Source organism: Pelecanus crispus, chromosome 20 (genome assembly GCF_030463565.1).
Source record: "Pelecanus crispus isolate bPelCri1 chromosome 20, bPelCri1.pri, whole genome shotgun sequence".
Taxonomy (NCBI): domain Eukaryota; kingdom Metazoa; phylum Chordata; class Aves; order Pelecaniformes; family Pelecanidae; genus Pelecanus; species Pelecanus crispus.
Genome location: NC_134662.1, coordinates 5,210,996 through 5,238,064, shown reverse-complemented (window position 1 = coordinate 5,238,064; position 27,069 = coordinate 5,210,996). Strand labels below are relative to the sequence as shown.

Below are 27,069 nucleotides of genomic sequence, written 5' to 3'. Positions count from 1 at the left end.
CCGATCCTGTCAGTGGCATCTCTTCCCCGGCTCCGGGCGGGGGACAAAGGGGTATCGGGGGTGAAGTTCTCCTTGTGCCTTTCAAGTTGCTGGGTTTGAGCGTAGGGTCCTGGGTCAGTCCCCAGATCCAGCCAGGCTGCCCGGGCTGCAGCAGCCACGCATCCCTTACAACCGCTTGTCTTTTACAAGTCCATTCTTCAGGTGCATCCTGTGAAAGAGAGCACAGCAGGCAGTGAGCCTTGGTCTCTGCACAGGCTCTTGTCCTGGTTTCAGACAAGCTCTCCCTCTCTTACTTTCACAAATCGCTACTGAGGTCAGACCTGCCTCGACAGGCTCACGCAGACAATTTGTCCCCAGTCAGCCAGACCTGCTCCGTGGGATCCAGCATCTTGCCGGGCTTCGTGCTCACCACACGAAGCGCAGATGCTGCTCAGAGAGAACGGCCTCAAGCAAAGAGCCGGTCCTACACGGTGAGCAAGGGAAGGGCTGGGTGAGGATTCACAGGACGGGAAGACAGATGGACACACCACAGTGCCTAGGCGTGGAGAGACAAAGCCCTTCCTGGTACTTGCGGCAATGTTTTATACTCCGCGTCAAGGCATCCTGCTGCTCTTCTGTTTTCCAGCCCAGTGCTGAACCCTTTGCCAGCGGCTCCAGAGCCCCGGGAGGGCTGCCAGCATCCCCTCCCCTGGCCCACAGATGCTGTGCACATGTGCAACCCCCCCCCGCCCACGTACCCTTCTTTCAGAGCGTTGGGCAGCTGGAGTCCAGCCTCTTTCTTCTTGGCCGTTGCGGTTTTCTTGCCGTCCTCCACGTCGTACTCGCGCACATCGTTCACCTCTTGCATCTGCCCCATCAGAACCTTGGCCACAAACAGGATGATGTACTGTGGGAGGAGAGACACTGTCAGCCACAAACCCCAAGGCTCAGAGCCCACTCCCTCCCGTTTGCCAAGCGGGACCTTTCTCCGCTGTCCTCCACCCCAAGAAGGGCAGGGCAGGTCCCTCTGGAACGGCCAAAGCCCTGGGATGTGGCTGATGACCTGCGGCAGCGGGAGGCAGCGCTCCTGCAAACCACCCTTAACTGATTTCACCCCCACAGGGCGATGAACTCGGACGCTCCCTGCCTCTCCCTGGGGCCGAGCTCGCTGGCTGAGCCCTCCGAGCCCACCCTTGTCACCCCCTCCCCAAAGCTCCAGGGGATGCCAGAGCATTTACACCCATATCAAGTTCCAGCCCGCCCCAGCAGCTGTTACCGCTCCCTCCCCACGGATCCCGGGGTGCGAGACAGTCTGAATTCCAGCGCCGAGGAGCCCCCCGGGCACTGACACGGGTTTCCCTCCTCCCCTCCCAGCCATCCCTCGGTCCTCCGAAGCCTCCCCCACCGCTGCAGTCCCCCCGGCTGCCCCAAGGCAGACGGGCAGCGGGCACGGGAGCCGCAGAGCGGGGAGCAGCCAGTGTAGGGCTTGCCGAGCTCACCCCACTCACCAGAAACCAGTAGATGTTCATCAGAGTGAGGATGAGGAGCAGAGCATTGAAGAAGAAGTAGAAGGGGATATTAGGGACCGACTGGAGGCTGGAGTAGCAAGTGGCGTAGAGCACCTTGAGGGGAAACCAGTAGAGACGGAACCAGAACCTGCCAGGGCAGAGGGAGCAGGGTGGGTTTAGGGGCTCACGGGGACCCCGGGAGAGGCGTGAGACCCAGCGCAGCTTCCCCCAGCACAACCCCCTGCCTCCGGGCAGCCCCCCAGCTCCCCGGGCAGTCCCTGCTCTCGGACCGGGCTGGGGTTTACGGCTCTGGCTCTAGACGGGGCTTCACACAGACCCCGCCAAAGGGCGGCTGTTGAAGGGAGAATACAGTTTCTGTGGGCAGAAAAGGCTTGGCGCCAGAGGCAGGGCAGAGAAAGGGCTTTCTCGGGGCAGGGAGGCAGGTCCACACTGCAGATTCTCTCAGCTGGATGGGGGACAGGAAGGGAATACAGCTGGAAGGCTTTCTTAGTCCTGCACATCCCTGGTTTATCACCAGAAACCTTCGCGGCTTTCCTCCCCTCAAATTGAGGGCTCTTGTTGCCACCCCTGCTTTTCAGAGCAGCCCCTGGAGAGGGAGCAAGGAGACAAAGGGAAAAACAAGGAGTGACAACCTGCGAGTTACCCATCTCTATTCTTCATCTTTCTTTTTTTCCTCCTGCCCTGCCCCAAGAGGAATAGCAAGACCGGAATCTGGGACAGCCCTACCTCCCGTTTCCTTCTTGCAAAAGCGCTTCTTACTGCTAAAACCAAGCGAGTGGGAAAATGGAAACAGGTCCTCCTCCCCTGGGGTCATTTGTCATGCCGCAATCGAGATTTCACAGGCACTTCTGCGGTGACAGACGGCAAAGTGACTACAGAAGGATTCCAAGCCCAGCATGGGGTCAGGCTCTGCGGGAACCTCTTCCCAAACAGTTTTTGAAAGGGGCTCGTTTCCCATGCGCACAAACCCAGGCGGCTGCACCCCAAGGCACCGGGGGTTTTACAAAAGCTGGTGAGGACGGTTGGAAGTGGGATCAGGCAGACACGCTCACCAGCTGACGCTGAAGGTGAGGCAGCCGACGTTGGAGATGACATCGTTGAGGCGATGATAGACTCCCCCCCGGTGCTTGAAGTAGACGTTGAGCTTGGTGAATTCCAGCTGCACATCGTTGATGTCGTGCAGGAAGAGCACAAGGATGCCCACGTTGTGGTACCTGCAGGAAAAAGGGGAGCAGGGAGGGGGACACGTGGGGCGGCGGGTTGGCGTTAGCACCCAGCACCCACGGTCCGCCACGCCGGGAGCAGACTCGCCGAATAATCCAGACAGCCAGACCTGGCACGGTACGGCGCAGCGGCGTGCCGCAGGGTGGGTCTGGCACCGTGCAATGGCTCACGAGCGCTGGGATTGCTGCGCTAGCACGGAGCCAGGGTTAGGGACGCAGGGGAGAACCCACACCAACGCAGCGAGAGTGCTGCTGCTCCCTGCCCGTGAGACGCGGGCGAGCGCGGAAAGGCCGCAGCTTTTGCTGCGCAAGGCTGGCCCGGGCGCATCGCGAGGGGCGGCGCGCAGGCAGGGACCTCACCTGAACGCGTACGAGAAGGCGATGAGGGTCAGCGTGACCACGTGGTGGAGGAGCATGACGACGGAGTCCTTGCGCCACGTGTCCATGTAGGCGGTGGCGTAGATGGAGTGCCCGTAGAAGCTGCACTGCAACAGGTAGGCGATGGCGATGTCCGTGGGCACGTCCATGCCCTTCTTCCAGTCTGGGGTGGGACAAAGACACCCGGGTGAACCCAGAGCCACGAGCACAGAGCTGCCATCAGCAGCAGAGACAGGAGGGCGAAGAGCGGGGAGCAAGCAGCAGCCAGAGGTGCCCCCAGCAGCCCCAGCACTTCGCTGTGCTCAGGTGCTCCCATTCGGAGCCTCACAGATGCAAAGGAGGCACAGGCTGGAAGAGAACCCCGGTTATCCTGGCTCCCAAACTCTGCTTTTGGCATGAGACCCGCTCCCTCTCCCAGACCTAAGGGAGAAACGCTGATTTTCGTCTCCCCTGCTTTAGCCACTCAATGCCATTCCCCTCCGCAGCCGCCACATCCCAGCCCCTGCTGCCTGCAGTAGCCGCGACGTGACTCTGCCTGGAATGAAACGCACGGAGCCAGCCTGCTGTGCCCTACGCACGGAGCCAGCCTGCTGTGCCCTTTCTGTACCCACACACCACAGAAAGGGCCATTTAGGGCTTCGGTCTTCTCTTTCGCTCACCCCAACTCCCATTCCCTTGTTCAACCCAGAGGTCCTGTGAACCTGGACATCCTAATCCGTACCCACCCCTCCCTCGTTCTTACTGTACCGTAAAAGACAGACGGTGGGTCGTAGAAGAAGGGGTAGTCGGTGAAGAAGAGCAGGTAGACGCCATACGACCAGGATAACGTGTAGAAAAGCAGCTTCCAGGCACTCTCGGGCATCTTGGCGGCATCTTTTGGCCGCAAGTTGCACCACTCCCCAAAGGGCTGCAAGAAGAGGGGAGAAGTATCGTCACGCAGGGCAAGACGGGCCCTGGGGAGCGCAGCGCAGAGCTCACCAAATCTCCAAGAGACGCGAGCGCCGTACGCTGCGCGCGCTACCGGACGGGGCAAAACCAGGGTTACGACCCCCGTTTTTCTGGCCTTCTTTACAGCATGAACAAGGAGGTCAAAGGGGCCGCAGAGAGAGCCTGAAGCAGGGAAAACCACGAGGCTAGAGATCCTTCCACTCAGCCTTGGCCACTCTGGAGAGCTGCGAAAGCAGAGCCCCGCAGAGCGGGCGGGAGCCTAGGGCACGCGTCCCACGGTCTGGGCACCGCTCCATCACCCTCGCTCCAGGAGCGGGGCCGACCGCAGCTGGCTTTTGCAGAACAGAGTCAATAACTAATAAAATAAAAATCAAGTCCTATCCGCGCAAGGAAACCCAGAAGAGGAAGCTGCAGCAATACTATCCTGCGCAAACGGACCTTGCAGCACCGCTAAGTCCCACAAAAGAGCTTTTCAGCTTGAGGAAGCAAAGGCTTTGCAGAGTCCTAAACACGCAGCCGCTGCCGCTGCCCCGGCAGCGCGGCACAAGGCTCCGCCGCGCATGCAGCCAGCGTTGGAGGGGGCCACTTTGCAGGTAACGAGCCAGCGAAGGCTGGGGCGCTGGCTCCTCGGGCTCTCCCACACCAGCCCACGCTCGCCCACGCTCCCAGCAGCTCTTCTAGCTGACCAGCGCCGAAGCGCTGCTGGTTTCCCCCACGGCTGCGGTTTGCGGCACCCCTGCCACCGGTCGGGACTCAGAAATAGGAGGTGAAGCCTCCCCAAATATGGCCAAAGCGAGGGGAGGGAGGACGAGCAGTTCTGCAGATTGCTCACACGAATCAAAACGAAACTTTCTCACCCCGAGTTCCCCACGCTCCCGAGGACGACGAGCACCACCCAGCTCTCCCGACACTCGCGCTCTGCAACAGCGAGAGCGCCGGGCCACCGAGGCCGGGGACAACTTGGAAATCACGGTAAAAGCAAAGCCCCAGCGTCACGCAGCCTCAGCTCCCCAGGGGTAAACCGGAGCAGCTGACGCTACCCTTCGTCTCAGGCCGCGTGCCGGAGAGCCAGCGATGCTGCACGCCGAGCGTGCCCTTCGCTCAGCCAGCGCTCCGGGCGTGGATGTTTTCCCTCCGCGGCAGCTGAGCAACACCAGGCACCATTTCTGCTTCTCATCACGAGAGCGACAGAGCCACATCAGCCCAGCCAACCTCCGCGGCCGTGGCTGCAGGGGAGCAGTCAACACAGGGCAGTGTTGCTCAAGGTCCAGAGGGAATTATCACTGCCCGAAACCCAGATAACGCCCAAAGGCCGCCGGCTGAGCGCTCCCCAGGGAGAGACCAGATAAGCTCGAGATGAAAACAAAATGCCTGCAAAGTAACCGTACCCTGCCCCAGGTCAGCACTTTCTGCAGCCGGCGCTCAGCTCCTCGATGCTCAATGGCTAAATTAAGGCCCCAGCTGTCCCCAGGCAGCGGCTGGTCTGGCTTTCAGCCCCTCTCTGCGTCAGATTTTCATAGGACTGCACTCCAAGCATTGTCCCAGCCTGAAAGTGCTTTGTTCTAAGCTCTGAATTTCCCAGCGCTGGTCAGACCTGGAAGCACCAGTCCCACAGAGCTCTGCCAAGTTGTCCTCATCCCCTCCAGCTAGAGAGGCACAGCTCCGGGCTCCCCGACGCATCGCGCATTCAGAGCGCGGCCGTCCTCATTGAGACCAGGAACACGCCGCTGCCAAGGCTTCTTCCAACAGGAGCCACGGCAGGGGAAAAAAAAAAAAAAAAAAAAAAAAAAAAAAAAAGAGGAGGAAGCTTGAAGGATGAATAAATAATGCAGAGACAGAAAGTCCTGAGCCCAGAAAGCATGAATTATTTGTGTCTCCATAGAGTGAAGCATAGAAGCAGCACAGATATGGGGACAGCTCGCCACGCTACCCTGAGAGCGAGCTGCAGAGCTCCCTGCCCTCCTCGGCTGGGGCTGAATTTAGGATGCTGAGCCCAGCCTCAAATCCCTGTTGCAGCCTCGCTGCCCATCACCAGCCAAGTCATTGCGCTGCTTCCCTGCACCTCAGCTCCCTACCTGCAAAGGGGGAAGGACACCAGGTCTACCCCCCAGGCAGGCAGAGCTGACGACCAGCAGCATCGCCCACGGGGCAGGCACGTACTGCCGAGACGACCTGCATTTTACGGACGCTCGGACCCTCGGCAGCAGCGCAGCAAATTGCAGCAAACAAAACGGATGGCCAGTCCGCTGCAGGCACGGCAGCGGCTCCCAGCCCGGAGCAAAAGCAAAACCCAGGGAAGGACGGGTCTGCTCCAGCTTGCGGTGGCTAATGCTCGGAGAGGTTTTAGCCCTCGCTGCATATATGGTTCACGACAAGTCCTGGAGAAAGCCGCCCTCCTCCCCTAAATAGCCACGGGGCATCTCCGGCGTACCCTGAGCAGGACAGGAACGGGAGCTGGCTCTGGAGCAGACGCGGGGAAGGCCAGGAAGAGAAGCAGCATCTCCCAGCACACGGACCCACACAGGGGGCTGGGGGGGACAAATTAACGTCCCCGGGGAGGCCCCACCAAAACGTGGGCCGCTCGCAGAGGGCAGCGCACGCGGAGGAGCCGCACAGGCCAGCCCGCAGCGGGCAGGAAGCTTGGCCACCCTCTGCTCTCCCCGGGGCGGGAGATGCTCGAGGCGGGGGTGTCCTCCCGCCACCCGGCCGCCGTTCCCACGGCAACGCTGCAGAGATGCCTGTTGCTAAGGGTGACGGGTGCTGCGGCGGGAACGGCGGATCCAGCTCCGGCTGAAAGAGCCCAAGGCTCTTGGCAAGTGATGTAATGGGGCTTCGCTTAAAGGGCGACCGGCTCTTCCTCCCTCCTCCTCCTCCTCCTCCTCACCCCCACGCAAGCCTTCACCGGCATCTTCTGATTCACTCGCAAAGTTAACCGGTCCCGGGACGTGACTGCTCCCCCGCAGCACTGCCCTGTGCAACCCGGGGGGAGGGAAGGAGCGAAGCAGTGGGCGAGAGCACGCTGCGAGAGCGGTTCGGAGCTGGAAAGAGAAACCGAATGGAAACCGTCGCTGCCCACAGCTCTGCTGAAGTGTCAGAAAAATACTCGTAGCAAAAAGCAAACACACGCTCTCTCCCTTTTTACAGCCGCCGGCACTAGAGGAAAGCAGTCAGTCCCCTTAAGCCCACAACCAGCTAAAGCACAGGACGCGTGTCTTTCCACCGACCTGGCAGGCTCACGGCGATGGGTTATGAATCGCGGCTTGTTACGGAGGAATCGCATCCCCCAGCCCGCCCCCGTCGCCTCTGCCACCTCCCCAGCCTCGAGGCGAGGGCCTGGCCACATCCCAGCCATGCCACGTCTGGCTGCTGGGCACAACGAGTTCCCAGAGGAACACAAAGGAATGGCTGGCACGAAGCATCCTCGGCCCAGGGACCTGGCAGCTTTACATCAGCTTTGACTCAATGCAGATGATAACGATGAGCAAGCAGAGCTCCAGTTCGAAACCTGGCCGCAACCAACAGCTACTGCCCCTCCCGCGGCGGTGGCACGGCTCCCCGCAGCCCGGTGTGCTGCTTCGCAGAGCTGCGACGGCGCCTTCCCGCCCCACGGGACCACGTCCCCTCCGTACCCAGCCTGGACGCCGCTCCCGGACCAGCTGCCACCCCCTGCCACATCAGGGACGGGGCACAGAGCCCACGGAAGGAAAGAGCCGGTAAAATGCCACTGTTCCCTAAACCCAAAGAAACGAGTCTCCCGGAGCCCGTGGACCCAAGGGCAGCGGCTGCCACCCCACCAGGAGAGGGGAACGAACCGAGCACAGCACGAAGAGCTCCAGCTCTCCTCGCTGCATCCCCGCACCGGGCAGCGAGCCGCTCGCTGCCTCAGTTTCTCTGCCCGCACAGCAGCTAAGACACTAGGAAGCTGCGTTAGGCTCCGGACAAGACTTTCCAGATAAACAGGTAGAAAAAGGCACTATGACAACAGCAAGAAACCAACAGACGCTATTTCTTCCTCTGTTCCTCTGCAAGCAGTAAATCTGCCCCTAAGAGAGAAAAAAGCAATAGAAGACGCTCTTTGAAGACAAGACACAGCTGCCCACGGGGTGCTGCGGGGGCTGAATAACCTCCTCATGCCTGACTGCTGACACAGCGGCACTGGGAGAGCGGCCCCCGCCGCGGCAGCGCGGCTCCGTTCCCCGGGGTGAAGAAAAGAGCCATTGTTGTGGCTTTCTCCCCTCCGGCTTCCAGGGTTTGTGCTTCAAACAGCGGGCAGAGCACCGCGGGCCGAGCCGAGGACACGGCGATGGCGGCAGAGCCTTCTCCCACCGCGGGCTCCGTCGGCGTCCTCTGCTCTCAGCGGGGACTGCGTTGGGTGGCAGGTTTTCGGGACAGGGGTAGTTCCCCCCGCTCAAGTCCCGCGTCCAGTGCTGGGGCTTGGAAAAACAAGTCTTGACAATACCGTAGGGTGGAGAAAAGTTGCGTAAATCACTGAAAGGGATAATAGGGACCTTTGCTTTCCAGCTTTCACATCCTTCCTGGGGCTACGCTGCATCACTCGCCCAGAAACCCTGCCTTCCGGAGCACATTTGTCAATTTACACAACGCTTTTCCTTGCGGAGGACACTGCGATGTCCTAAATATTTTGCCACCGCTAAGACAGCAAGCTGACTAGAGTCTGGGCCACAAACGGAGAACATTTACCCACTGCAGAGGAAAGGCAGAAGCTGTTACGGGCAGAGGTGACACCTGATGAACACCACCAGATCCAGAGGCAGCTTTTCTACAGAGCGGATTTTGCTCACTTACACTTCGCTGACTTCGGGGACTTGAGCTCCCAGCAGCAAAGATGGCTCAGGGTAGGTCAGGGCTGCAAGCGTCCGCCTCGGCTTGCCGCAGCTGTTCTGGGTCACCTCTGCGCGTGAATGCGGGCGTGCTCTTAGTTCTACCTCGTCGGGTTCACTGCCCTGCTCCAGACCTGCTAGGAAAGGAGACTGCTAGCACAGGCTTGCCGAGCTCCAGGCGCTTCACCGAGCCTTTCCCAAGCGGAGTTGCCTGGTCCTATTCCAATGGCGCTTGGCCTCAGCACCGCTGGGCTCAGCCGCCCTCCAGGCTGTTTAAGTAACGCAGAGATGCTCAGGTTGCTGCTTTTTAATCAAACTCCTCAGAGCCTGGCTGCAGCCGCTCCCCACACAGGGCACGCACCAAGGACGGTGGCTTCCAGAGACCGAGCTCGGACGCTAACTGCGGCAGGAGGAGAGGGCACGCAAACCGAGGAGGCTTCGAGGGAGGGGAACGCTTGCCTAGAACTGGCTCGGCCTTCGTTTCCGAAGGTGGCCGGCAGCTCCGGTGAGCTCGTACAGTCAGACGTGCCCCGGGTACCACTGGAGTTTGTGCACCCAGAAGCCAACGAGACGAAGAGCAGAGACTCGAGAGCACGGCCGTGTCCCGCAGGCTTTGCGGGGATGCCCGTGCCCCCGCTATAGCTGACTGGGGGGCTTTCCCTACTTCGTAATCCACATTTGCTCAGTTAACTGGGCACCTACACCAAACACAGAACTCCTTTCCATATTTGCACCAAGTGGGGGTTCTGTGAAGAAAAGGCAATGGGCCAAAAGTTCTCTTTGCTCTAATGATGATGGGGAAACCACACTTAATGCACAGGCACCAACCTAGCCACTGTAACAGGTGAAAGTCCCCACTTTCAAATTCCAACCAACCCCCTCTCATCACAGGCACGACCTTTACCACTTCTTCAACCCAACTGTGAGACCTTTCGTGACAAAGGCGTTGCAGGATAAATGCTGCTGTGGTCCTAGAAGGGAGCAAGGAGCCCACCTCCTCTTCTCTCGATCCCACCGATAAAAACCGAGCCATGCAGCTAGCACAGGAAGAGGTATCTGGCTTTAATGCACTCGTTTCTCAGAGGAGCGGTCACAGCCAGGGCTAAGTAAGGCGCACTTTATGCTCCAAGCTTCAAGGCCTTGTGGTAAGAGTCACTTCCTCTTCAGATGCAGAGAATCACAATCCAAGTGGCAAGATTTATTATTTATAAGCAACCTGCAGGAAGGTAGCATTCTCCAGATACCGCGTGGATTCATTTTTATAACTGTGTTTCAGTTCTTGCAGGGAACATGAAGGGATTCAAAATGAGGAAGGATGTTCTTTGAGTCTGCACTGGGAAGCGCGGGGTCCCGAGTACAGGAGAAGTTTCCCCCCAGGGTTAAACAGGAGGCCTTTTTTCTCCCTGGCTTTCCTCCTGAGCCACCCCACTCCACTGCTGCCCATACAGGGGCCATGCAATACAAACTGATTTCCTAAAGCCCCTGGCAATATTTAGAGGAAAGCCACAACCTCCAGCTTTTCCAATAGCAAGTCCAGCAGAATAAACAATAAAAAGCTTCAGATCCTTTAAGAAAAAATATATATAGGGAGAAAGAGCTGTCTCTCCCTACTGTTACCCTTCCACCTATCTGCTGGGAGAAAACTGACGCTGTCGCAATTGCGCTCAGCATCTCATCACTATAACACACGCAGACGTAGCCGCAAGAACCGGCTCCAATCAACCCCCCCCACTCTTCTGCAATTACAAGCGTGACCCATTTCTCCGAGGGAACGATACCTCGGCACTTGTACAACCCTCCGAGGGCACCGAGCGGACTCCACAGCGCGAAGGGCTTTTTTCATGCTCCGATCGCTACTCGCTCTGTAAAGGTGAGCAGGTAAGCCTTGCACAAGGAGACGCCGGAGCACAAAGGGAATTACCTGCAGTTTGTTACGACAGGCCTGGGGTTACCTCCAACCTTGTTCAAGCCAGTCCCAGCGCTCCCAGGCGCCGTACGCTGCCCATCGGCAGCCACAGGCAGGCAGGGGTGCAGGCAACAAGGAGAAATTCAGTCCTAGATAAAAAGCCAGCACGGTACCTTGCCTACATACCGCTTTAGCAGCTTCAAATAGCTCCAGAGGACTCAGACTGGAACCTTGCGCAAGGTCAAGATCCACCTCGCATTACCAGATAAGCAAAGACAGCTCTGAACAGCAAAGGAAGAGCCGCTTCAAAGGCAGGCTCGGCAGCGGACAGGGCAGAAGGGCCAGCAGTAGCTCCCGACAGCCTAATTACGGGATGCAAGGTAGCCGTCTTCAATCTGCGAAGCGGCCTCTGAAGGAAAGCGGTTCACCCAGGGAACGGGGCCTGGCCCCTGGAGCTGCAAAGAACCACGCGTGCTCTTCTACCTACTCAAGGCCTTTGCCATCGTACCCACGGGTAGGCGAGAAAAGGGTCGTCTCTGCATCCCCGAGAGCCAAGGGCCACCCCCTGACCCAAAATACCGCACCCCCATTGCTTCTGCCTTTCGAGAGCAGGGTAACTGCAGAGTAGAGCGTGCAGCATCTCTCCGGGAAAGCAGGGCGGAAGAAATCGCCTCTGCGGGGACCGAGCCATCGGGAAGAGAGGGGAGCTCTCGTTTCATTGCACACGCTTTTCACGGCAAGAAATTAAACGGAGCCGTTCTTTGCTCCCGGGGACGTCGTGCCCCCCCCTGCCCCCGAGGAAGGGCGGCACAGACACGGAGGGGACGGTGGCCAGCAGACGTGCGGGGAGGCGGCGAGGGCCGGAGCCTGGCATCCCTGCATCCCCGCATCCCTGCATCCCGGAGAAGGCCGGCCCGGCGCTGCGGTACAGCAGCCATCCCCACGCCACCCTCTCTCCGCCGCACCGGGGAGGCCGTTTTGCATGCGAACGGCGGCTGACAGGCAGAAACGTGCTCTTTTCCTTCCCCCCCGCGCAAAAAAGAACCCCCAAACCCTCCCGGGATGCGGCCAAGGGCAGCGCGGGATGCTCGCTGCGGCCCCGGGTGCAAGCGGGGGGAGCTCCCAAGCCCCCCCGCCCCAGCACGCAGCCCCGGGCGGGGGAAGGGGCACGCGCTTTCCCGTGCTCCCGACCCCCCGGTTCCCCCCCCCAGCCCCGGACTGACCCGAAAGAGCCTGCGGGCAGCGGCGCGGCGCAGCGCGGTCCACGCCAGGGCGCAGAGCCCGCAGAGCAGCACCTCGCCCCAGCCCAGCCGGGCGTGCTCGGCCCAGGTCCGCCGCGCCAGCTCCCAGCCGCAGTCCCCGCAGCCCCGCACGGCCGCCGCCAAGCTGCCGTAGCCGCGCCGCAGCAGCAGCCCGTAACCGGGCATGGGCTCGGGCGGAGGCATGGCCGCTCCCCGCCGCCCGCCCATGGCCCGCCGCTGCCCGCCGGCTCCGCGCAGGCTCCGGGCGGGGCGGGACGGGGGACGGGACTCCCCTCCCCGCCGTTACCGGGGCCCTAAGAGCCGCTTCCCCCCCGCCCCCGAGCGCGGCCCGGCCCCTTCGGGCTCTGCTCGGCCCCGCTGCGGGGCGACCGGAGCCGCCCACCCCCGCCGGGGCAGCACCGGCTCCTTGGGGGCCCCCCCTTCACCGGCACCTTGGGGGGCCCCCTTCACCGGCACCTTGGGGGGGGCCCCCCTTCACCGGCACCTTGGGGGGGGCCCCCCTTCACCGGCACCGGCTCCTTGGGGGGCCCCCTTCACCGGCACCGGCTCCCTGGGGGGGCCCCCTTCACCGGCACCTTGGGGGGCCCCCTTCACCGGCACCTTGGGGGGGCCCCCCTTCACCGGCACCTTGGGGGGGCCCCCCTTCACCGGCACCGGCTCCCTGGGGGGGCCCCCTTCACCGGCACCGGCTCCCTGGGGGGCCCCCCTTCACCGGCACCTTGGGGGGGCCCCCCTTCACCGGCACCGGCTCCTTGGGGGGCCCCCTTCACCGGCACCGGCTCCCTGGGGGGGCCCCCTTCACCGGCACCGGCTCCCTGGGGGCCCCCCCTTCACCGGCACGGAGAATCGCTGAATGAAGTTACATCACAATTTCTTACCCACAAAAAAAAAAAAAAAAAAAAAAAAAAAAAAAAAGAACCAACCCACCCCCAACAATGCGACTGCTCTCTCGGACAAGGAGCCGTGACAATAGGCTGGAGTCGCTCCAGCAGCGAGAGCCGGAGACAAACACTAATATTTCAGTATCAAGAGATGACAATCGATGATCTAAGAGCGGAAAACTGCTGCGCCTGCCAAGGTGCGCCCTTTGGGTGGCCGTGGGGGCTGGAAGTTACCCACAGGGCCTTGGCAACGCTGTCCAACAGCACAGAGCTCCTACAGTCCTCCCCATTCAAGATGCCTGACTAAACATTCACGCTTTAATGTTTTTTCGTTTGATACGCAAAGAGAAACAACGCTCCCGATCTCTCTTTTTTCCGTACCTCTCAGCAAAAGCCTCCAGGTAGCAGGAGATCCATCCCTTCCTCATGAAGCACAGCAGTGCAAAGCCATCGGGCATCTCCACCCGGCCACCACAGCTGAGCTTCAGCACCTGTTGCAGTTAAGGCAGCTCTGGAGTAACGAGATGCACCTGAAAAATGCAAATACAGGGTCCCAAAAGGTCACCCCTGAGGAAGGGCTGGACCCAGTGCCTCCCCAGAAGGCAGGCGGCTTGCACTCGGGCTAGCTGCTGATTCATAGAACAGAAATCTCATTATGTGTATGTTTAAAATTAAAAGTGATACATCCAGTCATGTACAGACACTCAGACATTTGGCTTGCTAGGAGAAGCGTGAGTTTAAGATGAAGATTCGCCTAAAATGCCAGCGCTTACATTGTCTCATGGTAAGGCACAACAGGAACCTCAGACCTGGGGCACTGGGGCAGCGCAGTGGTATTTGGTTTGAGCCACGGAGGAGTAAATGGGGTTCGGCTGTGTCCTAAAGCACCGAAACTATCGGCTCGATTGCAGCTGTGGGATCCTTACTACTAGAGATAGAGAATAATCACCATCATCACGGGCACTCATGGAACCGTAACTTGAACCAGCCTGACAGGGGAAGAAAAAGACAAACTATAAATGAGTTTTATCTCATTTAAAGTCATTCCTCTGACCACAGCCATTCTGCCTTCAAGTTCCCTGGAACCTCTCTAATTGGTCTGGGGCAGCGATGAGAAAACACAGACTCATTCCTCTCGGAGGTCCGAACAACATGTTCCCCTATTCCCACATTGACAGCGCTGGCTCCTACTATGCCACTTGCTTTTATTGTTTACATTTTTAAGTCAATTTATCATGGCCCATCAAGTGGGTAATGGCCGCCCTGAGCACACAAGCCCCTTTCACATCTCCCTCAGACAGCTCCACAAAAGAAACATTCATTCAAGACCGGACCATGAATAACCCCTCATTGAAAAGAGCTGCTCACTAAACAAGCCAAGGAGGGAGACAATGAGCCCTTTCAGAGCAGCCAGGGCCGAGGTGGGCACAAAGGAAACGCCAGTGAGACACATTTACAGTGTAGTACAAACCCCTCTTCTCCCTCTCCCCAAAGGCAACCCGAAAGATAATTCAAAAGGTAATTCGAATGTTAGAGTTCCGGCCGTCCCAGCTGAGGGTTCCACTTGGAGATCTGCTCTTCGCACCTCTGAAGTAACACAATCGCTCGGCAGAGGCAGTCTGAAATGCCAGACAGGAGTCCGAGGCTATGGAAAAGCATAATCCCGGAGCGCTGGATCACCTTATGTTCCACGACATGTTAGGTTCAACAACCACCACGCTTTCAGAAGCGACTGGTGACACGCGTGCTTCCACACGTATCGCGGCGTGTACGTTCCTGGCTCCAGGACGCAAGCTACCGCACTTCACCAGCTTAATCTTAAGGCTGAGCCCATTACAATCGGATTATTTTTATTTTGGGGAAGCTTTCCCTCTCACCAGCAGTAACCCCTACAGCTGTGCATCCTTCTTCCAGAGGATGCTGAAGTTAAAGGAGGAGTCACCAGGCAGACTGAAAGGAGTCACCAGGCATCCGTAACTTGGGAGTCATCCATGTACTTGAATGCAGATGCTTAAAATTAACCTTCATGCTCCTCCCACAGCATACCCTCGGGACAGATGATAGGGCTCAGTCTGAAAGTGGAATTACTTGAATTCCAGAAATTAAGGGGCACACAGATCCAGAAAAGGCTTTATTAGGAATGTTCAAGGTACAGTGTTGCATACTCTTGCTTCGCACTGCATTTTAAACAGAGTTCAGGACCCAGGGAAGCCGGAACACAGGCTTTTCAGCTACCAGATTCAAGTAGCTATGCGTTATGTACAGGTTTAGCACCGGCTTGCTGGATTGCAAGACGCTGCCACAGTGAGTTAAGCCAGACCGACTCGCAGAGGCCGTTTTTCCGTGTTACCAGGGAGCCTCTGCGCATCAACCCCAGTTCCCAAGGTACCACAGAGCAGGGCCGCAGCCTCGTTCCCCTCTCCTCACGCGCTGGGGGCATACTGCATGGCTAGCCGGTCAAAGTCATTCTCCTTCAAACCAGAAACAAAAATAAAATGAACAAATCTGGAACTTTACTGAAAATTTAATAAAGCCTGCATTAGCTGAAGAGAACACTACTATCACAGCTCACTAAGACAAAAGGAATTCTAAGAAGCAAGATCAGCTGTATCAGCTCTCAATTTTTTCCCATTTGTTCCATTTTCCCTCTGCTATTACCTTTACCCTTCTTTCCCCCTCCCCACATTCTCTCTTCCTGAAGGATGTTTCCTCTACTTAGGCAAAATGTCTGATGGTAACAAACTTCTGACTCGGATTAAGAACCCCTATCTCAGAGCTATTCTGTCAAGATGTTACCATCAGTCCTTTGGCTGAACACCTGGCTTGCGTTTGCCAACATCTCTCACGAGGGCTAGAAAATTCACCGGCGAGTGACGTGACAGAGAAAGAGCACAGACCTATCCCCTCAGAACTGCAGTCACGTTTACTGGTAAAGAATCCACTCGCCCCACCAGACACTGGTATGAGGAATGACAAATTCGGTTTTATATGAGAAAGTAATTAGTACCTTTGCCTGGTACTCCTTGATGAACGGATGATTTTTATGCGCATCTTTCAACTGTGACAAATAGCGATTCGTAACCTGATGGGATGAGATAGACAAATTTAAAAATTGAGATAACGTGAGGAGAAGCCAAGAGTTTAAAGCATCACACTTTCAATGTATTTGTCTGCAGTGAGCAAAGACCTGATTGTTTTCAGCATCCTGAATGTTAGCAGCTCCAGCAAAACCCAGTAAGACCTTTGCATACTCTGCACTTAAAAATTACGACCGTAAATAGTGGGCTCAAGAAAACAATCAGTGAGAACTGAACTCGGAACTCAAGAGATTTCTTTTTCTACCCAGGCCTTCCTCTCAAGTCTACCACTGTCTACAACACCTGTATTTCCACAAATACTTTATTGAATACTGAGGATGCAAGCCCCCCGCACCCCAGAACTATTTTTTTTTTTGTTAATGCCAATCCTGATGAGAAAAGATAAAATTGCAAAACCCAAGCGAAGTTACCACGTGCACTAGGAACACACAACCTGCCCTCAGCAGCAGGAACAGGTTGCCGAGCACAATAAAAGAAGCCTCACCTCTGGTGGCTTGCCCAAGTGCTGTGACAGGACAACGAAGTTGATCAGGGTCTCAGGATGGCCACTGTCCTGAAAACGAGAACAATCACCCCATCTACCTGACTTACCTCTACCGTGACTAGGCGTAACAACGGCGCAGCTCTGCAAGAACAAGTTCTGTCAAACCTATAGCTCGCTTTACTGGAAAAGGCGAAGTACAAGAAAAGGTAGGTATTAACAGCGACCGCCCTTAGCGATATATATCAATATACTGGTATTTTCATGAAGTTTAGCAGTGAAAGTCCTTGCTGGTTTACTCTACATCCCCATGAGAGCAAATCTGCCTGGCAAAACCAGAAAGCACCTTGTCCAATGCCTCCTGAAGCACTCCCTCTGCATCGTCCCACTTGCCCTGAGCCATATAGCAGGCTGCTTGTCCGTTAAGTAGGAGGAGGGTGGAGGAGCACTTGTCTGCCATCTCTTGGAAGATGTAATAGGCATCTTGTAACTTCTCACCACCCTGCAAAGGGAGGAGACAAACACCCACAGTTTCATTACATGTTGCTAAGAAGCCTGTACATTCTTGCCACGGTTGAAGAACTAGGCACAAAGTTCATTTCTAGGGTTACAAAGCACAGGTATAAAATGTGTAAGAACCAACGCTAACAGCTGTTGGCATTCAGGTGATCTCCTGTACCACAACAGCTCACTGGCAGACCATAGATGAAAGAAATGCAAAAATACTAAGAACCACTTGAATGATCAAAAGATCCAGGTTTCCATTAAAAAAAGAAAAAAGAAAAAACCCAAAAGAATCCACTTCAGAAGAACCACTTCAGATGTTTGACGTAATAAAGGATTATGAAATGAGATTTTTGTAAGTAAATGCAGGTACGGACACCTAGCTTTTCAAAAAATTCCAGCTTCAGAAAGGTTCCACATGCAGCAGCTGCCACCAATTAGGGGCTGGATCCCTTGTGGAAACCAAGATCTTAAGGAAAATCTCACCACATGCTATTGGAAAGCAAGGATGATATAGGAGAGATTTCGTAACAAAACCAAGTGAACGCTAAAAAAGAGAAGTCTTAATAGTGTAACAGGCTATTGCATGCATAACCTTGGACTTCACCGAATTTTAGGAGACTACTCTTAAAGAGAATCTGCTCTAAGTAGAGAATTACACTTTTTTCTTGGAGTTTTAATTGCAAGGTCTGGATGCTAGTAACACTGCAGCTTTCCTTTTTATATTGTAATGTTTTTGTGAATTATCTAAGCGTGGTTTAGCTCTTCCCTGGGCGAGCTGAAGGCTAAGGAGCACAGATGAAAGGCTGACAATCCAAACAGCCAGTTAGTTTGTGAAGCCAGCTATCAATATTTTCTGTGTACTTGAAGGAAGTGGGGGGAAAAAACCCAAAACCAACAAAAAACCTGCACGCTTTTCTGAAAGCATGATGTGAAAAGAGCAGTCGGGAATGAGAAACGGAGCGGTGTTTCTCAGATGTTGTAGGCTAGGGATCCCCATTTAAGATACTCACTATGGCCAGGTTCACCCAGGCAGTTGCCAGCTGAGTAAGAGTTGCATCCTCGTCTTGCTCCTGCATCTTCTTAAGTTCCTTGCTGCAGAAGCAAAAGTGGGAGTCACAGAACAGAAAGACAAGGCATCTTCTGCACCTCTTTAAGATAGAAACAAAAGGTTGTTGTTTCTCAGTTCTTTCACCACTACAGCACAACAGCCACAGCGTGTTGGCAACATGGCACAAGCACCTCAGTATTTTACTGAAGCAATCTGTGAAAGACCTCCCTGTTTTACTTCCCCATGGGAAGTGGGAAACCCAGGACTAGAGATTCAAACCACATTCTGCTGAAGGTAAGATTAAACCTAGAGGTCCATCTCTTTCTTCAGCTGTATCCAGCTACATTACCTCCACAACTTTTGCAACCCGAAGAATAAAACCCGTTTGCAGCGCACCCATACCTACACACAAGTTCTGTCCACTGCAGGCGTTAAAATGCTGCACCTCAGGGGAGGCTGGGTGATGAAAATTCTCTTATCAAGGCCCACCCCACAAGAGCACCATTAAGAAGCAAAGGGACACAAACTTAGTTACCGAGCCAGATCAAGCCTGTCGAGCTTCAGAAGAATCTGTATCATCATGGCCATGCTGCAACAAAAAAGAGCAAGGTGATTTTTCACAGCTGCAGGCTTTGCTGCTCCCTGCGCTTAGCCTGGGAGCCTGCTGCTTAGCAGCGCTGCCAGCACCCAGGGACAAGCCTCCCTGCCGCGGGGAGCCAACAGAGCTTGGAGCTGGACCCGGATCGGGGAAGCTTGCTCCTAGCTCCCAAGTACTCCCTCGCTCCACTGACATAATGCTCATTTCAGCAATTCTGAGCACACATGAATCAATAAATCAGGTTCTTCAGTCTCACAAGGGAGCAATAGACTTGATATTGTAGGGTGAGCACCAAATCACTTACTAAGGCGGCAAACCTCAAAGCAGCTTCTCAATGCTTTCAAAGCTTTTTAGAGATAAGCCAGACCATTTCTACGGCACCTCTCCCTAGAGAAGAGAAAGGCTTTGCTAACACACACCTCCGCGATGCCGGGGTGAGCCACACTTACCATTCCAAGCTCTCCCCTTGATGCAGAGTACGCAGAGCCGCATCAGGATTTTTGTCGTGGAAATAGATAGAAGCAGCCATCAGCAAGAAAGTAGTATTGGTTATATCAACACTTTTTGCCATTTTCTTGTCCAAATCAGCAACAATTGCATCCCTATAAAGAGCAAGAATGAGAATTTGGGAGAGTTTCGTTACCAAGCAAGAAAAAAAGATCCTGCCTCCATGCAATTCTGCCTTTTTGAGATTCACTGCAAAACCACAGAAAATCACAATAAAGACCACACTTGTACAAGAAACTTTACGCATGGAAGCATATTCCCTGTTACACAGGGCTTGAGTTCCAACTTATTACCAGACTTACCTTTGATTCTCATTTGAAAGATATTCTGCAAACATCCTCACCGCTTGGAGCTCAGGACTAGCATTGGCTTTAATTTCATCCAGGACAACACCATATTTTCTCTGTTGAAGGCAAAGAAGAATCTATAATTTACTCATTTTTAAGAACACAGGAAATAGTTGTTTACTTTCTGAAACCTTTTTTACAACCACCACCACCACCAGTAATGGCAAATTTCTACTTTATGTCTCCCATTATACTGCACAAACACAGCCAGTCTTCATAACTGAAGACTATTTCCCCATATGCTATTTTAAAGACAAAAAAGTATCTCTCAAAGAGGTCTCATCAGGTCGTCCTGACCCTACAAACAACATACTGCGTTCGCAATAGCATTACTTTTGAGAGATGCATTACGTTCCATTGCTGACAGAGGAATCGTTACCAAACTGTGTAATGCTGTATTCACAGGACTTGGATTCACAACCTCCCCAACTCCAGCCCTGCGCTCTAATTACGCTGCTCTAAATACAACACCAGCAACCTCACCTGGGCAATGTAGGCTCGGAATAAGAAAACGTCCCTCTCCACTTCCTTCTCCGGATTAGTCGGCTGAAGGGATGACAGGAAACAAGAACCTCTCTCAGCAACCCCATGGCCATAACCCAACCCTGCAACACCACAACTCCGCACACGAGACTCCCCCAGAGAAACGACACACACACACACACACGCTCCCGGGGCCCACGGGAGCCCCCCCTTCCTCCCCAGCGTCCCCCTGCCAGAGCAGGGAGGCGGGCGGCACCGAAAACAGCCTGGGACGAGGCGGGCAGGGACGAAGGGCACTCAGGGACCCCCAGACTCGCGCCTTCAGATGCCGGGGCGGCCGAGGGGAGGCCGGGCCCGGGGAGAGGAACCGACCCGCGGGCCAAAGGACAGCCTGCCCCCGCCGCCGCGCCGCCCCTACCTTGACCCGCTGTGCCTCGTTGATGGCGGCCTGGTAGGCGCCGATGTAGAAGCTGTTCTTCACGTCGAAGAGCTCATCGACGTCGCCGCCCTGACCAGCGGAGCCCGCACCCGCCCCGGACGCCATTTCCCCTCAGACACGTCTCCGGAAGCAGCTGGGCCCCGGCGGCTGCCGGGAGCCGCAGTCTCCATGGAGACCTCCCGCGTCAGCCAATAGCCACGCAAGGAGGCGGAAACGTCAACAGAGCGCCGGAAGCGCCTGCTGAGCAAGGCAGGCTGGGCGGGGCTCAGCGGGAGGCAGCCAATGAGCGGGGCGGACGCGCCCGGTGACGCGCGGCCGGAGGCGCCGGCTGCAGACGGGGACCGAGCATGGTGGAGTTCCGGGCGCTGGGGCTGGCGCCGTGGCTGGTGGAGCAGGCGCGGCAGGTGGGGCTGAGCCGGCCCACGCCCGTGCAGGTCGCCTGCATCCCGCCCGTGCTGCAGGGTGAGTGCGCCGGTCCCCGCTCCCCCCCGCGTCCCCGCTCCCCCCCGGGTCCCCGCTTGCCCCGTTAATGGCCGCTCCCGGTCGCCGTCCTTCTGCTTCCCTCATAGGTCGCGACTGTCTGGGCTGCGCCAAGACGGGCAGCGGGAAGACGGCGGCCTTCGTGCTGCCCGTGCTGCAGGTGCTCTCCGAGGACCCCTACGGCATCTTCTGCCTGGTGCTGACTCCCACCAGGTACAGAGCGGCCCCGGGAGGGCCCAGGACGGCTGAGCCGGTCCTGGAAGGCCCCGCCGTGGCGGCCGGCCCCGCTTCAGCTCTCTCCTCCCCGGTAGGGAGCTGGCGTACCAGATCGCCGAGCAGTTCCGTGTCCTGGGGAAGCCCCTCGGCCTGAAGGACTGCGTGGTGGTGGGCGGCCTGGGTGAGTGCTGCTGCGCGCGGGTCAGAGCGTCCGCCCTTCCCCTCCGGCCCTAGTACGGTTGAGAAAGAGCAGAGCTCCCGGGGAGGCTCTCCTTCCACACGGTGTGTTTTCTTCGTGCTGAGGAGCCATTATGCAGTGGCCAAGGCAGAGGAGGCTAGTGGAAATGAGGAGAGTGACATTTTCTGGCCTTACAGACCAAGCGATTTTAGGGTCCATGTTCAGTTGCCCATAACTCGGCTCTCTGGTTCTTGGTGCAGACATGGTGGCGCAGGCACTGGAGCTCTCCCGTAAACCCCACGTTGTCATCGCTACGCCCGGCAGGCTGGCAGATCACCTCCGCAGTTCCAACACTTTCAGCCTTAAAAAACTGAAGTTCTTGGTAAGGCGGCTTTCCAGGTTTTTTTTAACGCTTTTCAGATTTTTAGCTTTGTAGGTATGCACGCAGGTGATCTCATTTATTTTCGGCTGTGCCTAGGTTTTGGATGAAGCTGACCGGTTGCTGGAGCAGGGCTGTGCTGACTTCACTGCGGACCTGGAGGTGATTCTGGAGGCTGTTCCAGCACGCAGGCAAACGTTGCTGTTCAGCGCCACGCTAACCGATACGCTGAACGAGCTGAAGAGCCTGGCTGCAAACAGACCGTTCTTCTGGGAGGCTGTGTCCGAGTAAGTCTTCATCCACTCCACCGAGCAGATGAAGAATCCTGTTTCCTCTCTGTTATCTCGTCTCCTCGCTGTCTCCCTTGTGTTCCATCTGCACTTGCCAAACCGGTGCTTCTTGGTGGTTTGCCTTCCCCTCCCGACAGGGTGCGGACGGTGGATGAATTGGACCAGCGCTACTTGCTTGTACCCGAAGCAGTCAAGGACGCGTACCTTGTCCATTTAATCCAGACCTTCCAGGACGAGCACAAAGACTGGTCTATTATTATCTTTACCAAAACCTGCAAGTGAGTGGTATTGTTCCTCGAGATTGCTCTTAACATAGGGCTGCCTTTATATTTCTAGTTCAGATTCTAAATTCCCGCTGTATTCGGTGTTAGGCTGGGATAGTATTTGCTTCCTCAGTCTATTCTGAAATTTGGTAGAGAAGCACCTTTTCCTTTGAGCGGTCTGGGGCTGAAGGGCCACCCAGAAATGTTGCACGCCAGAAGGTCAAGCTGCTTTACCTTCCTGCACCTTCCTTTCCTCCTGCTGATGGATACTGGAAAGGGATGGGGCATATAGCACTGTCTGCTCCACCGGGCTGTTCCCTTTCCTCGGGTGGTTCAAGGGACTGGGATTGAGCCGCGGAGCTGGTGACATTCCCGTGAGTGCAAGTGGGAATCCAGTCACTCTCTGGGCTGAGTGGGTGTGGAGTGGGTGTGCCGTTCCCTACCTCTGTTAGAGCGCTTCAGTAATTAATGGCACTGCAGTAATTGTAGTGTGAGGGCTCCTCGAGGAACCCCAGCTCTGTCCTGATTCATCAGCTTTACGTTTCCCTGTTATGTTCTGATTTTTTGTTTGTTTGTTTTCTTTCAAGGGACTGCCAGGTCTTGAACATGATGCTTAGGAAATACAGCTTTCCTTCTGTAGCTCTGCATTCCATGATGAAACAGGTGAGTGACGGGACACCCCTGGGAGATGGATCCTTCCAGCTGCATCCCTGAGCCAGACGCCTGTCCCAATCCTACAGCTCCTGTGGCTCACAACAGCCCTCATACAGGCTTTTCTCTTTGCAGCGGCAACGATTTGCAGCTTTAGCAAAGTTCAAGTCCAGCATCTTTAAGATTCTCATTGCCACTGATGTTGCTGCCAGGTAAGGGAAAAATGCGGTCTCTGTTGCCAAAGGTCTTAAGCCTGCTTTTTAAGCACCAGAACCGCTGTGGAAATTAGGCTGGGTTTGGCAAGGGGAGAGCTTTAAATTCCCCCTGCCTGGGTAGGACAGGGTTGTTTGCTTCCGTTGTAGAACACCTCTGAGCTGTGTTTTGGAGCCCATTTGTGCGTGATGTAGCTCTGATCCTGGCTTGTTTTGCTGCAGCAGGTGTGTGTATGTGTTCTGGCAGAATGATTTCTGTGAGGCTTAGTGTATCCTCTGGGCCTAGGAGGGAGCGGCAGGCTACAAGGCGACATTGCATTTTGTGACTGTTGGAGAGCTGCATGAGGAGAGGGTTTGTCCTAGAATCATAAGCCCTAGAGCCCATAAAGGCTATATTCATGAGAGTATAGGGCTCTTGGAGAAAGAAAGCAGGGACAGGAACTTAAACTGCATATATTAAAATAGTGTTTCTCAGCTTCCGTTCTCTTTCCCTGCATTCCAGAGGTTTGGACATTCCTACGGTACAAGTTGTCATCAATCACAACACTCCCGGCCTGCCGAAAATCTACATTCACCGGGTTGGCCGGACAGCCCGTGCAGGTGAGCAGGGAAAACTGCGTGCGGTTTGCTGGCTAAAACTGGGATCCCAGTGCTGGGGCTGAGCCCTGAGTGGGTGCGAGGCGGCTTCACAGCAGCTGCAGCGCAGTCTTCTCAGCGCCAGATCTACTCGGATCGCTGGCTCGGCTTCCTGCCTTAGGGTTGCGATGGTGGCTCACCCTGACTTGTGTCTGATCTGCACCAATAGTTAGCTGAATTTTCAGAGCAAATACAGACCCCTCTGAGGATCCTGTCACCATAATGTGCTAGCCTGACTCATGGGGATGGATGGAATTTGGCATGGGTTAGGCTTCATCTCCCTCTGCTTGTCAAGATTCATATATCACTGTGTTTTCATCATCCAGGTCGGAAAGGAATAGCTATTACACTGGTGACGCAGTACGACATCCACCTTGTACATGCTATTGAGGAGGAAATCAGTAAGTACAGCACCAGTAATGCTGCTAAAATGTGGGATCATGATGTTCCTTTGTGCTTGTGGAACTTGCAGTACACGCAGTACTGATTTCATCGGTGCAGAATGTCTGATCCAGAACATCAGCATAAAAATGGTTTCCCTTCCCTGTGTGGCTAAGGCTTGGAAAAGAGCAGGAGCACTTGAATCTCCATCAGCAGAATCAAAATTCTGCTCTTGAGTGGGCCAGGCGTGAACGTGTTTGTCTTCCTGCTATTTCTAGTGGAGGAGAACCAGCGTGTTGAACTTTCTCTGTTACCTTTTTATTAAAGCAACCAGCTTCTTCCCTACTTCCTTGCTACTGTGTATGCTGAGGTGGACAAAAAGAACAGGTTGCTTTGCATAGGTTCAGACTTCATCTTTTTTTTTTTTAGAAAGTAGACCTAATAAATGCAACATCTTGAGCTATGGGGAATTGTAGGCAGAGGGGAGGATTTAATCCTTTGTTGTAGGCCTGAGGAAGTCAGAGCGATCGTAACATATGACAACAATTCCACTGATAATCAGTGGAACCATATTGGGTTTTTTACTAGTTGAGAATCTGCCCCTGGATTTTGTAACCAACCGTGGTCTGTAAATGTCTCGCCCTGATGCAGAACTGAAGCTGCAGGAGTTCTCTGTGGAGGAGCAGTCTGTGCTTGACATCCTCACCCAAGTGAACGTCACCAGGAGGGAATGTGAAATAGTGAGTGTGCAAACATGCAGCCCCTTTGTTCAGAGGACTGGAGATCTTGGGCAGCTGGGTGTAACCAGGAGATTCGTTGCAGTCTAACATGCGGCTCTGGATACGCAGCTTTGCTCTTGAGCACATAAATAAGAATTTTTGTTCCTTCTTCTAGTGGAAGCACATAGACCTGCGGGGGGGAGGGTTGTTTTAGTTACCTTCCCTAGGTTTGGTCTATTATTGCACATTTTTGCAGCATTTTTATGCTGCTGAGTGTTGAGGCTGGTACTTTGAGGGGAAGATCTGCAGGCTACCAAATGTGTGCACACTGGCGAGGTTCTGCTGACCCTTTAGAGCTGCACTGCTTTTCTGCATGTCAGACTCAGTGCTTGGTTACTGATTGCCCTGCTGTATTTTTGCTTTGACAGGAGCTGGAGGGAATGGATTTTGATGAGAAGAAAGAAGTAAATAAGCGGAAACAAATGATCCTGGAAGGGAAGGTGAGGGTTGCTGCTATATAAACGACTTTGATCAATAGCTAGGATAACGCCATCGATGTGGAAGAGGAATGACAGTTCCTCCTCACTGCTGTGGTGTGTCCACCTCACTTCCCTTCAGGGTGGTGAAGTTCTGTCTTAAAGGGTGACTGATAATAAAAAGTGCATTGGAGTAGTGGCTGACTTTTGCAGCCTACTCAGTCACAGGCTAGAAGGCGGCGTGGGCATCTAGGAATGGCAAAGGGGCTGGCGCTGTCCCTATGCATGTCACTAGTGTCCCGGCATTTGCCATTGCAGGATCCAGATCTGGAGGCAAAAAGGAAGGCAGAGCTAGCCAAGATCAGGAAGAAAAACAAGCAATGCCGTGAGAAGGTCCAGCAGACGCTGCAGAAGAAAAAGCAACTGCAGCTGAAGAGGAAACTGCAGAAGAAGATGGAGCGGCGGAACAAACTGCATGCTATGGAAGAGAAACAGCATCCTTTGGCCTGACTTGCTTGGCTCCATCTGCCCTGACGTTGCTGCTGCTTTGGGAATACTGGGATCTAACACGTTTTAATGTTGACACTTCTGACCCGAAATCAGTGTTAGAGAGTATGGGGAATGTAGGTGAGGGGAGAAGGGAGACTTTGATCAACTGTCTCCGTTATTTTTCCTTCCTGCACAATGCTGCTGGCTTGGGCCATTCCTGGCAGGCCGGATCAGTCTCCTGGAAGAGTGTCTTTCAAGAGCATGTTTCCTTCCTCCAGCAAAGGAGAGGCCAGACCTGAATTCTTGGTGACGTGAAGGGAAATAAAGATCCCCTCTCTCTTCCCCCTTCATTCAGTCATTGCTCTTTCCCTTTCAACGGCTGGTGCTTGCCACTCACACTTGTTTATATCAACAGAATCTCCCCTGAGCCAGAGTCTAAAAATACTGTGACAAAATGAGCTCAGCCCCTGTCTGCGCCATAGCCCAGAGTTTTCTGAGAGGAAAATTCCTGGCACATGTGGGAAGGTTGTATTGTGTGGCTGGTCCTGGGGTCTTCTTGGGGTGATTCTGCTTTATACGTTCAAGCGATGCTCTTGCCTGCAATTGTCTGCCTTGGCTCAGGCTCCAGCCCTGGGCTGCTATCCGGAGGGATAGCAGAGTCATGGTTTGGAGACCGGGGCTGCTGGGACTCTGCTTTCCCAGACGATCAGGCAGTTCAAGGACCATTTCTGGCACAGAAGAACCCCAGGAGCAGGATTCCCTCGTTTCTTGCACCATCCAAGACTAACCAGAGTGGTTTATATTTGGGCCTGCTCTGTAGGTGTCTGGGCCTCCCTGTGTAGATTTGCATCACGTATGTTTGGAACAGGAGGTTGGTTAGGCTGGAGGGGGCTGAGCCCTCCTAAGAAACGGTTGCATTTCCCTGTGGAGATGGAACTTAAAATCCCAGAGGAGCTCGGGCCAGAGGTTGGCCAGCTCTGTTCTGATGTCAGGTTTGATCCTCAGTGCCTTCTTGAATGTTAAGAGCTTTCTATGACTCGAGACTGAAGATCTGTTATTTCTGTCCTCTGGCTTACAAAAGCAGTTTCTACGGTCAGTGCCCAAATAAATATTTATTGCAACAAGTGACTGGATGTTTGACTTTCTCCAACACACGGGGGAGTTGTGGGATCTTAGGGGCGGGGCACAGTACTTGTGCGGGCAAACAGCATGGAGATAAAATCGGTTTTATTTCAAGAGATGAG

General features: G+C 55.1%; 3 protein-coding genes across 5 annotated transcripts; 1 reads left to right on the top strand and 2 right to left on the bottom strand.

Moving 5' to 3' along the window:
- Positions 1-165: 165 nt before the first annotated feature.
- Positions 166-12,249, bottom strand: CERS1 (ceramide synthase 1). Its single transcript, XM_075723796.1, has 7 exons — positions 12,028-12,249; positions 3,857-4,016; positions 3,092-3,272; positions 2,561-2,722; positions 1,488-1,635; positions 738-886; positions 166-208 (listed from the first exon to the last, which is right to left on the bottom strand). The coding sequence occupies exons 1-7, from the start codon at positions 12,247-12,249 to the stop codon at positions 166-168; spliced, it is 1,065 nt and encodes a 354-aa protein (XP_075579911.1).
- Positions 12,250-14,823: 2,574 nt separating this feature from the next.
- Positions 14,824-20,589, bottom strand: COPE (coat protein complex I subunit epsilon). 3 transcript variants are annotated; one of them, XM_075723581.1, is made up of 10 exons: positions 20,435-20,589; positions 20,017-20,079; positions 19,489-19,589; positions 19,129-19,281; positions 18,617-18,670; positions 18,044-18,125; positions 16,873-17,028; positions 16,530-16,598; positions 15,955-16,029; positions 14,824-15,418 (listed from the first exon to the last, which is right to left on the bottom strand). In XM_075723581.1, exons 1-10 carry the CDS (start codon positions 20,558-20,560, stop codon positions 15,371-15,373), a joined length of 927 nt encoding a protein of 308 aa, XP_075579696.1. In that variant the 5' UTR covers positions 20,561-20,589; the 3' UTR covers positions 14,824-15,370. The 3 variants fall into 3 exon arrangements, with proteins under 3 accessions (XP_075579696.1, XP_075579698.1, XP_075579697.1); XM_075723583.1 differs by lacking the exon at positions 16,873-17,028; XM_075723582.1 differs by lacking the exon at positions 19,129-19,281.
- Positions 20,590-20,802: 213 nt separating this feature from the next.
- Positions 20,803-26,908, top strand: DDX49 (DEAD-box helicase 49). The gene is made up of 13 exons (XM_075723481.1): positions 20,803-20,917; positions 21,025-21,148; positions 21,247-21,332; positions 21,590-21,711; positions 21,808-21,995; positions 22,136-22,276; positions 22,849-22,924; positions 23,048-23,124; positions 23,627-23,724; positions 24,087-24,161; positions 24,793-24,881; positions 25,289-25,360; positions 25,655-26,908. The coding sequence occupies exons 1-13, from the start codon at positions 20,803-20,805 to the stop codon at positions 25,844-25,846; spliced, it is 1,455 nt and encodes a 484-aa protein (XP_075579596.1). The 3' UTR covers positions 25,847-26,908.
- Positions 26,909-27,069: the final 161 nt, after the last annotated feature.